This window comes from Mus musculus, chromosome 1 (assembly GCF_000001635.26).
Source record: "Mus musculus strain C57BL/6J chromosome 1, GRCm38.p6 C57BL/6J".
In the NCBI taxonomy this organism is placed as follows: domain Eukaryota; kingdom Metazoa; phylum Chordata; class Mammalia; order Rodentia; family Muridae; genus Mus; species Mus musculus.
Genome location: NC_000067.6, coordinates 161,927,262 through 161,943,978, shown reverse-complemented (window position 1 = coordinate 161,943,978; position 16,717 = coordinate 161,927,262). Strand labels below are relative to the sequence as shown.

The window sequence follows — 16,717 nt, the reverse complement described above, 5'->3', positions numbered from 1 at the left end:
AAGATGTTTTCTGGCCCTTTGAACTTGGAATCTTCACCCCTTCTATTTCTACTATTCTTAGGTTTGGTCTTTTCATTGTGTCTCAAATTTCTTGGATATTTTGGGTTAGGAACTTTTTATACTTGGCATTTTCTTTGACTGGTGTATCAATTTCTTCTATGGTTTCTTCTATGCCTGAGATTCTTTCTTCTTCCATCTTTTGTATTCTGTCGATGATGCTTGTGTCTGTAGTTCCTATTCTCTTTCCTAGGTATTGCTTCTATTTCTATTTTAGGTCTTGTACCATTTTTTGTTCATTTTCTTCACCTGTTCGACTGTGTTTTCCTGTATTTCTTTAAGGGATTTATTTGTTTCCTCTTTAAGGGTTTCTACCTGTTTGACTGTGTTTTTCTGCACTACTTTAGGGGAATTATATCATCTTTAAAGGCCTTTATCATCTTCATGAGATGGGATTTAAGGTCAGAATCTTGCTCTTCAGGTACTTTAGGATATTCAGGGATATTCGGGGCTTGCTGTAGTAGGAGAGTTGTGTTCTGTTGGTGTCAATTATATTGGCTTCTGTTGATTATGTTCTTGTGCTTGCCTTTCACCATCTGATTGTCTCTGGTGTTAACTGGCCTGGGTGTCCTGGATTGGAGCAGGCATCTCAGGAGGCAAGTAGAGCTGTTTGTCCTGGGTTAAAACAGGCCTCCTGGGAGAAAGGCAGAGCTGTGGGGTGGGGCTGGGGGAGTGGGAGAGCTGACCCATGGAGAGTGTATGTGGAGGTTCAGACAGGAGGGGAGATGGTACTCCAACAGAGCACAGGACAGAGCCCACATCTGCTGGGTTCTGTGGGGGGTCCCAGCTGGTGTGGGGGTTGGGTGGGGGTCTCACCTGTGTCCCTGGTTAGAGCAGCCCTCCTGGGAGGCAGACAAGGCTGTGGGGTATGGAGAGCAGCAATGTAAACCTTTTTTAAAAAAATATCAAATCACATTTGAAGAAGAGGTCAAGATGGTAAAGATTGAATTATTCACATCATGAAGTATCTTTTGAAATATTAAATGCTTTTCCAGCTGTAGCCTTTTTGTAAGATCATGGCTGTCTGTTTTTTCAAAGAACAGACCTATGTATTCATGTGTCTTGGAACAGTCTCCTTAGAGCTGAACCCTCTTTTCCCTTGAACTTATATTACAATGCCAGTTATATTTTATTTTCAATTTAAATTTAATTGGCAATATTCTTAACACTTGGGTGTTATTTCTAAATTTTACTTGGCATTTTCAATCAGATTTATAAAAGTCTAAATGTTGTTGCCATGAGATGGTTCTATTAAAAGAAATTCTTATGTGAAGTTTGAGTATGCTAAGGCTAGAGGAGCCTTTGGTGGCCCTTGGTTATTTTGTGTATTTGTGAGAACAGTGTATAAGCCTTTATTTCTCTGTTCTTCTTCACACTGTCTTCCAGAGAGCATTAGCTACAGACTGCCCATCTTAGGTCCTAGGACTGCTGTCTTCCACAGGCTCCTGTCAAGTGCCTATGAAAATCCTCGGGATACTCAACACCGTGCCTTTCCCAGAAAGAAAGGAATGAGCAAGACAGTGAAGCAGTAAGTGAGTGGCCAGAGCTCATTACCCCCCCCCCAAACACTCAGGGACAAGGCCACTTCTCCAAGACAGTTTCTGACACTGGTACCTTCCCCTAATCATGTATCTCCCAAAAGATGAGTAACTTTTTCCTTCCCATGTGCTGCTCTTCTAGCTCTTACCACTTCCTCCTAAAGATAACATGATTTACTTTACATAACTATAAAGACTTATTGACTAACAAAGAACATGCTTAGTGTACCTCATGTTGTTTTGCTGAAGTTTTTAATGCATGTTACATTATAATAAATGACAGCCTTCTTTTTATAAGTCATGGATTTTTCCATCTAAGTCATTTAGCCCATTCCTTCAGGTAGGGGAACAGCGATGACTCCTTGAGCCCCCTGTGACTTCATCCTATTCATAATAAGGGAGAAAAATCACCTTTTTTTCTCTATCAGTTCATTTTATAGCAAATAGGGGACACTATGATGTAATAACTAGAAAGTGACAAATGCTTACTTATTGCAAACTGTGGTCACAGGAACTACACCCTACATTGCCTTTTTTACTTCCTTACATATTGATCAGGTGTTCAGCTAATCTTTGCTTAATCATATCCAGGCCTTGCTTGAATTTTATGATTAAGTTATTTTATATGAAACGCATGCTTTCTGGTCTTTGCTGATCTATATGAACATAATGTGTGGGATGCAAAGGAAAATTCCAAGTTTACAAATATTATTTATTTGGTCATGTATTTTATGAGCCAAATTTCATGAGGCTTCATAAAAACAAACAGACAAACAAATGCCCTTCTGTTTCTGAGGAAGCAACTGCCTGGTGGAACCCCAGACTCTAAGTATATGCTAGACCAACCTATAAGACAGCCTCTGTGCTGATTGTGTTTTAAAGAATGGAGCTAAGAAATCTCAGATCAATGAACCAGTGTCCAAATTTAACTCAACAAAAACAAAGAAAAGAAAGACAAAACCTGTTTTGTTGTCTTATATTTGTGGTAGGCTATGAATCTTGTTTCCACTGCAGTTGGAGTTTCAGAGCTTCAAAAGTAGTCCCCATGACTTCTATCATTTCAGACAATTGACTAGCACAGAAAAGCTTTTCTTTGTTATTGTTTGTTTATGCTGACGTCAGTGAAAGGACTTGGGGTGCCTACACTCATGCATTAGGGGAAATAGTTCCCTCATGCACAGTTATTTGAGGTAATGTAAGCACTGTGTAGCTTAGGGGATAAAGTGCTGCTAAAATCTCACTAAGATGGCCTTATCTAGAACAGCCCAAACCTATGTCATTAGGAATAGCATTTTGGCATTTGTCATTATTTTGACAGTGGGTGCTATGATTTAGATCTTAAATCCCCATAGTGGCCACAGTGTAAAGACCTGACCACTAGCGTATGACACCACCAAGGGGTAGGATCATGTCTAAGAGATGGAGCCAAGGATAGGTGATCCACCTCACCTATATCACTTTGATTCGACTGTACTGTGGAAAGTTATATCATTTGGGGACATGCTTTGAATGGAATAATGGAACTCTGTCCTGTTCTCCCCTCCTTTCCCCATCCCTTTCTTCCTCTCCCTCTTTCTCCCCCTCGACATGTTCCTTACACTATTTGGTCTTCGAAACATTTTATACTCTTTAATAATTAAGAATCCTAAAGAAGTTTCAAATGGGAGCTATATTTGTTGATATCTACCACAACGGAAATTAAATTTAAAAAACACTTTTAAAAATAATTTTTGAAGCACATTCATTTGGTGTCAGAATATTTAAATTATCACACGTCACTTAGTCTTGGGAAAACTCCTACAATATTTGAGGAAGAAAAATAAAAGTGTCTGTGTGTGTGTGAGTGTGTGTGTGTGTTATGTGAATAATTATGATATTGAGAGCTCAAAAGGACTTCAAAGGCCGAAAGTTTTCAAGTCCACATTTTAAGACTTCAGGTCTGCAATATATCCTTGAATCTCCAGGTCTCCAGGAAAGGGATGATATAGTGATTTTATTTATGCCCAAAGTAACGTGGTCCCTCGGTAGATGATTTAGAGAGAAGGCAATACCAGGTTAATGTCTAGCATCAGCTTCCCTTTAGGACAGATGAGCTTTGTAATTTTTCTCAGCTAGTGTCCCAGTGAGAACAGACGTTTGGCTCCCTCAGCACTGTCATGTTTCAATTTGCATCTGAGTGTTTGCTGATTCACATTTTAGTTTGTAGGAAATTTCCCAGAACCTAAGACCCAAACCTGACTTCTTAGGGCCCCAGCATACTAGTGATGACCTCAGTGGTATTGCTAAGTAGCCAATCAAGAAGAGTTTCGTTGTTACTATGTTCCTACAATCAAATCCTGGAGAGTAATAGCACTGAGTGCAGAATGCCCTGAATTGAGATTCCACCTCTAACACATCTTCATGCATGACTAACCCACTGCTTCCATTTAAATTCAAACCTGCAAAGAGATCTGCAGATCTACTCTGTGGCTTTTCTATATCAGTAGTAAACTTCTTTAAAATAAATCATCTCACCAATATCATACTTTGCTTCCACTGTGTTGTGGGAGGCAAATGGTTTACTGTGTCCCTATTGGCTCAATTGCCTCTCCCTTAGAGGCAATAGTCTGAGCCTGTTGTTATCCCACCTCCTGACCATTCTTAAGTATTATCCAAAAAACTACCATGAATAGGCCAAGCAATGTCTTCACTTGGAGTAATGTTACTCCTATGTCCAAGTTGTGTGCAGTTCAGATTAAATTTGAAAAATGAATAATCTTGAGCAGATGTTTTTCTTTCAGAGCAAAAGCCTGATTTTTACTTAAAAGAAAAAAAAAAACTCAAGTAAAAAATCTGCAGATGTTAGTCCTAACCACTTCTTTCTTATCTCCTCTCACTCCAACAGGGAATTTAAAAACCAATCAATCTGCATAATTCCCTTATGTTAGGAACGGAAAGAAATGCTGAATTTGGCAAAATCCATGCTGTACTGTCTATCCTGCTGTGTTTTAAGTAATGCACATTTGTGGTCACACCTGATCCTAATATTAATTCTGGGAAGTGGGACAGGCTTCCACTGCCGTGCTTTCTTGTCAAGGTCACTTGTATTTTTCTCTTGATTACAACTATTGGGTGAGGAGAGGGAGAAGGTGGGTGGGGGGGGGGGGAGTTGAAACTGTTAGCAAGTTGCTGGCTCCCTGGCCGCTAAGGGTCTTCCACATGGGCCAGCTTCTGTTCATTATTTTTTTTTCCATTTTTTATTAGGTATTTAGCTCATTTACATTTCCAATGCTATACCAAAAGTCCCCCTTACCCACCCACCCCCACTCCCCTACCCACCCACTCCCCCCCTTTGGCCCTGGCGTTCCCCTGTACCGGGGCACACAAAGTCTGCGTGTCCAATGGGCCTCTCTTTCCAGTGATGGCCGACTAGGCCATCTTTTGATACATATGCAGCTAGAGTCAAGAGCTCAGGGGTACTGGTTAGTTCATAATGTTGTTCCACCTATAGGGTTGAAGATCCCTTTAGCTCCTTGGGTACTTTCTCTAGCTCCTCCATTGGGAGCCCTGTGATCCATCCATTAGCTGACTGTGAGCATCCACTTCTGTGTTTGCTAGGCCCCGGCATAGTCTCACAAGAGACAGCTACATCTGGGTCCTTTCGATAAAATCTTGCTAGTATATGCAATGGTGTCAGCGTTTGGATGCTGATTATGGGGTGGATCCCTGGATATGGCAGTCTCTACATGGTCCATCCTTTCATCTCAGCTCCAAACTTTGTTTCTGTAACTCCTTCCATGGGTGTTTTGTTCCCACTTCTAAGGAGGGGCATAGTGTCCACACTTCAGTCTTCATTTTTCTTGAGTTTCATGTGTTTAGGAAATTGTATCTTATATCGTGGGTATCCTAGGTTTTGGGCTAATATCCACTTATCAGTGAGTACATATTGTGTGAGTTCCTTTGTGATTGTGTTACCTCACTCAGGATGATGCTCTCCAGGTCCATCCATTTGGCTAGGAATTTCATAAATTCATTCTTTTTAATAGCTGAGTAGTACTCCATTGTGTAGATGTACCGCATTTTCTGTATCCATTCCTCTGTTGAGGGGCATCTGGGTTCTTTCCAGTTTCTGGCTATTATAAATAAGGCTGCTATGAACATAGTGGAGCATGTGTCCTTCTTACCAGTTGGGGCTTCTTCTGGATATATGCCCAGGAGAGGTATTGCTGGATCCTCCGGTAGTACTATGTCCAATTTTCTGAGGAACCGCCAGACTGATTTCCAGAGTGGTTGTACAAGCCTGCAATCCCACCAACAATGGAGGAGTGTTCCTCTTTCTCCACATCCTCGCCAGCATCTGCTGTCACCTGAATTTTTGATCTTAGCCATTCTCACTGGTGTGAGGTGGAATCTCAGGGTTGTTTTGATTTGCATTTCCCTGATGATTAAGGATGTTGAACATTTTTTCAGGTGCTTCTCTGCCATTCGGTATTCCTCAGGTGAGAATTCTTTGTTCAGTTCTGAGCCCCATTTTTTAAGGGGGTTATTTGATTTTCTGAGGTCCACCTTCTTGAGTTCTTTATATATGTTGGATATTAGTCCCCTATCTGATTTAGGATAGGTAAAGATCCTTTCCCAGTCTGTTGGTGGTCTTTTTGTCTTATAGACAGTGTCTTTTGCCTTGCAGAAACTTTGGAGTTTCATTAGGTCCCATTTGTCAATTCTCGATCTTACAGCACAAGCCATTGCTGTTCTGTTCAGGAATTTTTCCCCTGTGCCCATATCTTCAAGGCTTTTCCCCACTTTCTCCTCTATAAGTTTCAGTGTCTCTGGTTTTATGTGAAGTTCCTTGATCCACTTAGATTTGACCTTAGTACAAGGAGATAAGTATGGATCGATTCGCATTCTTCTACATGATAACAACCAGTTGTGCCAGCACCAATTGTTGAAAATGCTGTCTTTCTTCCACTGGATGGTTTTGGCTCCCTTGTCGAAGATCAAGTGACCATAGGTGTGTGGGTTCATTTCTGGGTCTTCAATTCTATTCCATTGGTCCACTTGTCTGTCTCTATACCAGTACCATGCAGTTTTTATCACAATTGCTCTGTAGTAAAGCTTTAGGTCAGGCATGGTGATTCCACCAGAGGTTCTTTTATCCTTGAGAAGAGTTTTTGCTATCCTCAGTTTTTTGTTATTCCAGATGAATTTGCAAATTGCTCCTTCTAATTCGTTGAAGAATTGAGTTGGAATTTTAATGGGGATTGCATTGAATCTGTAGATTGCTTTTGGCAAGATAGCCATTTTTACAATGTTGGTCCTGCCAATCCATGAGCATGGGAGATCTTTCCATCTTCTGAGATCTTCTTTAATTTCTTTCTTCAGGGACTTGAAGTTTTTATCATACAGATCTTTCACTTCCTTCGTTAGAGTCACGCCGAGATATTTTATATTATTTGTGGCTATTGAGAAGGGTGTTGTTTCCCTAATTTCTTTCTCAGCCTGTTTATTCTTTGTGTAGAGAAAGGCCATTGACTTGTTTGAGTTAATTTTATATCCAGCTACTTCACCGAAGCTGTTTATCAGGTTTAGGAGTTCTCTGGTGGAATTTTTAGGGTCACTTATATATACTATCATATCATCTGCAAAAAGTGATATTTTGACTTCCTCTTTTCCAATTTGTATCCCCTTGATCTCCTTTTGTTGTCGAATTGCTCTGGCTAATACTTCAAGTACTATGTTGAAAAGGTAGGGAGAAAGTGGGCAGCCTTGTCTAGTCCCTGATTTTAGTGGGATTGCTTCCAGCTTCTCTCCATTTACTTTGATGTTGGCTACTGGTTTGCTGTAGATTGCTTTTATCATGTTTAGGTATTGGCCTTGAATTCCTGATCTTTCCAGAACTTTTATCATGAATGGGTGTTGGATCTTGTCAAATGCTTTTTCTGCATCTAACGAGATGATCATGTGGTTTTTGTCTTTGAGTTTGTTTATATAATGGATTACATTGATGGATTTTCGTATATTAAACCATCCCTGCATCCCTGGAATAAAACCTACTTGGTCAGGATGGATGATTGCTTTAATGTGTTCTTGGATTCGGTTAGCGAGAATTTTATTAAGGATTTTTGCATCGATGTTCATAAGAGAAATTGGTCTGAAGTTCTCTATCTTTGTTGGATCTTTCTGTGGTTTAGGTATCAGAGTAATAGTGGCTTCATAAAATGAGTTGGGTAGAATACCTTCTACTTCTATCTTGTGAAAAAGTTTGTGCAGAACTGGAGTTAGATCTTCTTTGAAGGTCTGATAGAACTCTGCACTAAACCCGTCTGGTCCTGGGCTTTTTTTGGCTGGGAGACTATTAATAACTGCTTCTATTTCTTTAGGGGATATGGGACTGTTTAGAAGGTCAACTTGATCCTGATTCAACTTTGGTACCTGGTATCTGTCCAGAAATTTGTCCATTTCGTCCAGGTTTTCCAGTTTTGTTGAGTATAGCCTTTTGTAGAAGGATCTGATGGTGTTTTGGATTTCTTCAGGATCTGTTGTTATGTCTCCCTTTTCATTTCTGATTTTGTTAATTAGGATTTTGTCCCTGTGCCCTTTAGTGAGTGTAGCTAAGGGTTTATCTATCTTGTTGATTTTCTCAAAGAACCAACTCCTCGTTTGGTTAATTCTTTGAATAGTTCTTCTTGTTTCCACTTGGTTGATTTCACCCCTGAGTTTGATTATTTCCTGCCGTCTACTCCTCTTGGGTGAATTTGCTTCCTTTTTTTCTAGAGCTTTTAGATGTGTTGTCAAGCTGCTAGTATGTGCTCTCTCCCGTTTCTTCATGGAGGCACTCAGAGCTATGAGTTTCCCTCTTAGAAATGCTTTCATTGTGTCCCAAAGGTTTGGGTACGTTGTGGCTTCATTTTCATTAAACTCTAAAAAGTCTTTAATTTCTTTCTTTATTCCTTCCTTGACCAAGGTATCATTGAGAAGAGTGTTGTTCAGTTTCCATGTGAATGTTGGCTTTCTGTTATTTATTTTGTTATTGAAGATCAGCCTTAGTGCATGGTGATCTGATAGGATACATGGGACAATTTCAATATTTTTGAATCTGTTGAGGCCTGATTTGTGACCTATTATGTGGTCAATTTTGGAGAAGGTACCATGAGGTGCTGAGAAGAAGGTATATCCTTTTGTTTTAGGATAAAATGTTCTGTAGATATCTGTCAGATCCATTTGTTTCATCACTTCTGTTAGTTTCAGTGTGTCCCTGTTTAGTTTCTGTTTCCATGATCTGTCCATTGGTGAAAGTGGTGTGTTGAAGTCTCCCACTATTATTGTGTGAGGCGCAATGTGTGCTTTGAGCTTTACTAAAGTTTCTTTAGTGAATGTGGCTGCTCTTGTATTTGGAGCATAGATATTCAGAATTGAGAGTTCCTCTTGGAGGATTTTACCTTTGATGAGAATGAAGTGTCCCTCCTTGTCTTTTTTGATGACTTTGGGTTGGAAGTCAATCTTATCAGATATTAGGATGGCTACTCCTGCTTGTTTCTTCATACCATTTGCTTGGAAAATTGTTTTCCAGCCTTTCATTCTGAGGTAGTGTCTATCTTTTTCTCTGAGATGAGTTTCCTGTAAGCAGCAAAATGTTGGGTCTTGTTTGTGTAGCCAGTTTGTTAGTCTATGTCTTTTTATTGGCGAGTTGAGACCATTGATGTTAAGAGATATTAAGGAAAAGTAATTGTTGCTTCCTGTTATTTTAGTTGTTAAAGGTGGCATTCTGTTCTTGTGGCTGTCTTCTTTTAGGTTTGTTGAGGGATTACCTTCTTGTTTTTTCTAGGGCGTTGTTCCCATTCTTGTATTGGTTTTTTTCTGTTATTATCCTTTGAAGGGCTGGATTCGTGGAGAGATAATGGGTGAATTTGGTTTTGTCGTGGAATACTTTGGTTTCTCCCTCTATGATAATTGAGAGTTTGGCTGGGTATAGTAGCCTGGGCTGCAGTTTGTGTTCTCTTAGTGTCTGTATAACATCTGTCCAGGCTCTTCTGGCTTTCATAGTCTCTGGTGAAAAATCTGGTGTAATTCTGATAGGCTTGCCTTTATATGTTACTTGACCTTTTTCCCTTACTGCTTTTAGTATTCTATCTTTATTTAGTGCATTTGATGTTCTGATTATTATGTGTCGGGAGGAATTTCTTTTCTGGTCCAGTCTATTTGGAGTTCTGTAGGCTTCTTGTATGTTCATATGCATCTCATTCTTTAGATTTGGGAAGTTTTCTTCAATAATTTTGTTGAAGATGTTTGCTGGACCTTTGAGTTGAAAATCTTCATTCTCATCCACTCCTATTATCCGTACGTTTGGTCTTCTTATTGTGTCCTGGATTTCCTGGATATTTTGAGTTAGGATCTTTTTGCATTTTCCATTTTCTTTGATTGTTGTGCCGATGTTCTCTATGGAATCTTCTGCACCTGAGATTCTCTCTTCCATCTCTTGTATTCTGTTGCTGATGCTCAAATCTATGGTTCCAGATTTCTTTCCTAGGGTTTCTATCTCTAGTGTTGCCTCGCTTTGAGTTTTCTTTATTGTGTCTACTTCCCTTTTTAGGTCTAGTATGGTTTTGTTCATTTCCATCACCTGTTTGTATGTTTTTTCCTCTTTTTCTGTAAGGACTTCTACCTGTTTGATTGTGTTTTCCTGTTTTTCTTTAAGGACTTGTAACTCTTTAGCAGGGTTCTCCTGTATTTCTTTAAGTGATTTATTAAAGTCCTTCTTGATGTCCTCTACCATCATCATGAGATATGCTTTTAAATCTAGGTCTAGGTTCTCAGGTGTGTTGGGGTTCCCTGGACTGGGCGAAGTGGGTGTGCTGGGTTCTGGTGATGGTGAGTGGTCTTGGTTCCTGTTAGTAAGATTCCTCCGTTTACCTTTCGCCATCTGGTAATCTCTGGAGTTAGTAGTTATAGTTGACTCTGTTTAGAGATTGTTCTTCTGGTGATTCTGTTACCGTCTATCAGCAGACCTGGGAGACAGATTCTCTCCTCTGAGTTTCAGTGCTCAGAGCACTCTCTGCTGGCAAGCTCTCTTACAGGGAAGGTGCGCAGATATCTTGTATTTGGGCCTCCTCCTGGCCGAAGAAGAAGGCCCAAAACAGGACCTTTCTCAGACACTGTGTTGCTTTGGCAGTTCCCAGGTGGTACAGACTCTCACCTAAGCAGACTAAATTCCTAAGTTCCTTGGAGTCCCGGGACCAAGATGGCGACCGCTGCTGCTGTGGCTTAGGCCGCCTCCCCAGCCGGGTGGGCACCTGTCCTCCGGTCCGGAAGGTGGCCGGCTGTCCCCGGCCCACACAGGGTGCTGCCTCAGCGCCTCTGTGCTTCTGCCTGTTCCAGAAGCTGTCAGGTTCTCTGGCGCACCCTCTCACCTGTTCAGACTAATTTCCTAAGTTCGGCGGGTCCCGGACCAAGATGGCGACCGCTGCTGCTGTGGCTTAGGTCGCCTCCCCAGCCGGGTGGGCACCTGTCCTCCGGTTCGGAAGGTGGCCGGCTGTCCCCGGCCCACACAGGGTGCTGCCTCAGCGCCTCTGTCCTGTTCATTATTTTAAACGTGCATAACACCAAGTAGTCTCAAAGGTGCTGTTTCAGTTTCACTTGGTACAGTTGTCCAGAGCTGGCACTGCCCAACAAAGGAAGAAGCATGGGATTGCTATCTCTAAATAAACCTAGGAACAAAACTACTAAGAATCAAGATTTAGGGGGCTGGGAAGCCAGTAAAGTGCTTGACCTGAAAAGATTGGGGTGACATTCCCAGAACCCACATAAAAAGCTGGCTGTGACGACATGAAGCTGTTCTAGAACTTCCTAACACTGGGAAGGTGGGGACAGGCAGGTCCTTGGGCACCGTGGCCAGTCTAGCCTGCTCAGTGAGTTCCAGACCAGTGAGAGACACTCTCACAAAACAAGACACACGGCACCTGTACATGCCCACACATACACAGACAGAGGGCCAGGGGAGGGGGAGAAAAGGATCAAGATTTAAGTAAGAGTGTGCTGCTTGCTGTCATACTGGAGACCATGGGTTCAATCTTGAGGACGGGGAGGAGGAAGACAGTGAAAGAAAGAATAAGCTAACCCATAGAGAAAACTGGGGTGGTTTACTAACTAACCTGTAAAACCACAAACTAAGCTCCATAAATTTGGAGGTTTGGAAGCAGACTTGGTTAAGTATTAGGATTCTGCCTTTGAAGGAGTTATTATTTCAATTTAGAGAAATATACACATGTGTGGACTTACGATACACACACACAGTGCATGGAGCATGAGTTACAAAAATGGAACACGCAGCAGTTTCAGCAATAACAGTCGCCGTATCGCCAGGCACCCTGCTGTCTGCACGGGAACAGAGCAGCAATTATTGAACCTCACCCGCAAGGCTGATGGGAAAGAAATAGCTATGTGAGAGAAATAGCTACGCGTTATCACTTGTTCTTTGTGGAGTCTTTGGCAAAACATTCTATCACCTGGTCGGCCAAGTGCAGAAAAGCCAGGTGAGGCATGGGTGGAGGATAATGGCTATTTCAGGGGAAGTTTACAGGGTTCATTAGCTATTAAGAGCCATTCAGTGGGGATGCCATGCCGGGGGGAAAAAAAGCTAGAAACCTTATTTCCTAGATTTGAGAAAAAATGCAAAAAGAGTACAACATATGTAAAATCAGGGAAAAGATCGTGGTAATATTGGTTAGCTCTAAAAAGGCAAACAGAGTGACTGGAGGGCAGAAAATGGCAGAGAGGGTTTTGCAACCTCCACTCTGACTTTCCTTTTGGACCGTGAACTACTTCAGTGTTTCACTGACTCCAAAACAGAACCTGGTGAAACAAAAGGCCTTTTTGAAAGTGCCAAGAAGCTAATCTAGCTTTGTCATTGGAAACCCAATAAACTATCTGGATAATTGTCTTGCTGACACTCCCTCAGACGGACAGAAGCCTTGAGTTCTATCAAGTTCAGGCAAGTGTCCGGTCCAAAGAATACATTTTATCTCTGGCCCTCAGGAAGTTTTGCCATTGAAAGGCAAGTTCTGGCATCCAACTATAAATGGTTCATGCTAATGCAGTATTTTATAATTGTGCGCTCTCTCTCTCTCTCTCTCTGCATCAACTCTGCATCTTGCTCTCTTAACATTAAACAAGACTTATCATTTATCCTCCCCTAAGGCACTTAATAAAAATTCTTCATTGCACTGACATAGGGGTGCCTGATTTTGCTTGCTTTATATATATATGTTGGTTAAGTGCTTATGGCTAGTGATATGACTCCAAACATCCCATTTGGAATCAGCCCATAGTACCACTCAGGGTGAACTCTAAATCCTAGGCTGTGGCTGTGAAAACCAAACACCCTCATTTTAGACATCCTACTTCCTGAAACATGGGATGAAATTCCATTTTTTTTTTCTCACAATGGTCAAATCCCTAATTCAGTCTCTGTCGTGGCCTTGCCACCAATGGAAGATAATCTGCCATTCTAGTGGGAATTGTGGTTCTTACGGTCTTCCTCTGTAGCTACGTGCATGTTTTGAGACACTGTGCAGCACTGGCTGCTCTGGGAATCAAAAGAGATCTACCTAGCTTTATTTCCCTAAGTGCAGGGATTAAAGGCATACAGCCTCATCCCCAGTGTGCTGAATTTTTTTTTTAAGTCATAGGCATAAGCTTGTATTCTTTAGCTAGATTCCAGACAGTCTCCATCTTTCTGAATCTGAACTTTGTTGCTCACTGGTCCATATTTGATCACCTGGTCATCTTTCTCTCTGTGATACATTCATAGAGAAGAATAGAATCAGAAAACAAACCCTATGACTCACTTCACAGCACTCCTGTAGGATCAAGAATCCTGAAGACTTTGTACTTAACCTAGATTAAATGTCAGAAAAATTTACATATACAGAGATGCAGAGATAACACATGATCACTGATCTATTCCCACACTGGAACCCACACTCATCTACACTTTGTCACATTTACTCCAACACCATGTTAAAGACAATGACATTCTACACTGAGTGGTATAACTCAAGGCTCAAAAACAAATCTCTTTGAAACACCCCTGTCTTTCTTAAGAATTATAAACCAGCATGTGTTATCTCTCCTTGATCCATATTCAAATTCCTCAATGTGACTATTACAAGTGTTGTTAAATTTCCTTTTCTTGGGGAAGTATAAACAGTATTTATCCCCTCTTCGTAAGGCCCCAACCTCAGACCTAGGTATGAGTCCACAAAACTCACTCTGAAGAACCAATGAGTTAGTTTATTAGGCTTCCTTCCAGAGCAGTGAGTGAGGGGTTTGGGGGAAGGACTTGGGTGCCCTTGAAGCAGCCACACTGGAAGATCTGCACCAAGTCTTGATGATAAGTCCCCCATGGCTGCAGAAGGAGGCCACTCTCTGGGCCTTGGCAGCCTATTCCTCTAGCCCCCTGTGCACTTAGGTAGAATTTCAGACAATGGGGTGAGAGGACTGGCTAGGTACTCAGCTGAGGATCCCATGACCCTCACTGCCCTTCCCCTGTGAGAGAGCACTGATTGTCATCAACCTGGGCTTTTTGCAAGTATGTCCAGCTGAACTCCTGAAGGTCTTACATGTCTGATATGGAAATAGTTCTGTATAACTGCTATCTTCTTTAAAGTCAGATCAAATTGAAGATGGTACATTGTGTATTTGCCTCATTTAACCTAGAACTGTATCTCCAACTTTCCTTCCCACAATATTGACGTGTAGAAGAGAGTAAGACAGTTGTTCTGTAAAATGTTTATGGGGTAGGGGTGGGGGGAGGTCATTGAGTCCAAGTGCTTGTCCTCCTAGCCTGACTTCCCAAGTTTGATCCCTGGAACCAAGAGTGGAAAGAGAAATGGCTCCCTAACGTTGTCCTCTGTCTTCCACACATATACTATAGTGTGCCCCTACTTGACTACGCATGGGTGCGCGCGCGCGCGCACACACACACACACACACACACACACACACACAAATAAATAAATAATGCTAAATAAATAATGCTAAAGACCTCTTTAAATAGTACCCTTCTTCATGAGGCTATAAAGTTATATGTAACTACCAATTAGAACTTCCATGGAGTGTGAAATAACATTCTGACCATGAGTTAACACAGTCACAAGGATAACATCACAGTTGTGACTCCTCTTCCTTCTGTGGGATAGAACTAGCCACACACCAAAGCAAGCCAAGTCTCATCTTGTTTTTCCCCCAGGAGGGAAACACCACATGTTTGCTGCAGGCAGAAACCTCCTGGTCCCTGGTCCCTGGTCCCTGGTCCCTGGTCCCTGGTCCCTGGTCCCTGCTCCCTGCTCCCTGCTCCCTGCTCCCTGCTCCCTGCTCCCTGCTCCCTGCTCCCTGTTTGCTCAGCCTGTTAGATACTCAGGCTTATTGGAATGTCTCACGTTTTTGCAACCAGAAGGCAGGGAGGGGTGAGAGAAAGAGGTTGTTATGATAATTGCCATTAGGCTAGACTAGTCTTGAGAGGGGAAATGGGACTAAGAAGGCCATTAAAATGCCAGAGTTAGCTATCATGTCTTTTACCAGTCAGTCAGCTAAGCTTCAGAACCCAGAGTGGAGGAAGGTACATGTGACAACTATGTACATGTGCACTTGAAAGCATAAAGAGCAGCTTTTTATAATATCCTTCTATTTACCTGCAGTAAAGCCCAGTGTCTGGACAGGCTTCAAAAAGATGGATACTGCCTGGGGAGAGGAGTCTGCTAAGGGGAAAATAGGAAGCCCAGGGGTTCTTAGTGGGACCATGTCATGATCTATAGGGAAGGAATATACAATTATTATGTTCAATGTAAAAATATTTACATAGATACTTGAAATTTAGTTCTCATCTTAGTCATATAAAAATAATGAGAGTAAATCTGAACAAATTAGTCTTAGCTAGTAAGAGGTACAGAAAATGAATTAGAGCTCAAAACTATTAATTATTTTACATAGTAGTATTCTTTTAAGTGGCCCGTGAATATTTTAAAATAACTCACTCAGTTGCAATATTCAGAACCCTTTGGTAAGAATAAAGGAAAGCTGATACTCTGGGGCAGACCTAGTTGCCACAACGGTGTGACTTTGATCTAAGGTTTTTCTCATCTTAGTTAATTCAGCATTAACTGAAAATGCACTGAGCAACAGGCATTGTACTGTTGTCATTGCGCAATAATGAGTGCAAACATTTTCTACCCTTGAGAAGTGTGTGGTCTAATTGGACAGTAAAGGTGCATTAGCAGAGAGTCATAATAAATATAAGAAGTGTTGTAATCAAGGCAGTACAGGGCTGTAGAGAGCACCATCTAACCTGTGTGCAAGGATAGGGATGGATGTCCTGGAAATCCATAAACAAATTTTAAGGAGTACTTGTAATGGATACTTGTATCTGGCTCAAAGGAGCAGGCTATTCAGGGCTGGTGAGGCACACTGGCTACAAGTTTGGGCTCTGCGCTCATGCTAGCTAAAGTCCTGTCTAGATAGTGCACTCTTAGGCCAACAACACCACACACACACACACACACACACACACACACACACACAATGTCTTCATCCATAACATCAAGGTGGCAATATAGTACCTAGCTCACAGAATTACAGTGAGGATTAAATGGAATGAGTATTTAAAGCTCCTTCGAATTAAGTTTCCATTGTTGTGACCAATACCTTGACTCCAACATGACGGAAGAAAAATTCACTATGGTTTCAGAAGTTTCTATGGTCCCTCGGTCCTCTTGCCTATGGTGAGGCAAAGCATCAAAGTAGATAAAAACTGTGCACCTCATGGTAGCCAGTGTCATGTCCCCAACGACCTCACTTCCTCCAAGCAAACTCTGTGTGTTAAAGGTTCTGCCAGATCCCAGCAGCCTACAGAAAAGCCTTCACTTAATCCACAGATCTCTGGGAGAAGTTCTAGATCCAAGCTATACAGCACTGTAGTACATAACTCTAAATTAATATAAAGTATTCACTTTAAATACCCTTTTCCTGGTATATCTGAATTTGTATTTGGAGGGAACTTAATTACAATGCTCCCGATGCTTAGAAATTCCCTTCCTGGGTTGGCACAAGGCTTTTAATCTCGTCATCTATAGGCTACTAGACAAAGGTGA

At 41.6% G+C, this 16,717-nt stretch overlaps 1 protein-coding gene across 4 annotated transcripts in view; it reads left to right on the top strand.

Moving 5' to 3' along the window:
* Positions 1-1,890, top strand: part of 4930558K02Rik (RIKEN cDNA 4930558K02 gene) — a 40,283-nt gene extending 38,393 nt beyond the window's left edge. For 2 of the 4 annotated variants that reach the window (NM_001204904.1, NM_001204905.1), the window contains exon 7: positions 1,444-1,890. In NM_001204904.1, the coding sequence (NP_001191833.1) occupies positions 1,444-1,589 (146 nt within the window). In that variant the 3' untranslated portion in view covers positions 1,590-1,890. The remainder of the gene's footprint in view (positions 1-1,443) is intronic. The other 2 variants (XM_006497015.2, XM_030243265.1) reach the window with 1 other exon arrangement.
* Positions 1,891-16,717: the final 14,827 nt, after the last annotated feature.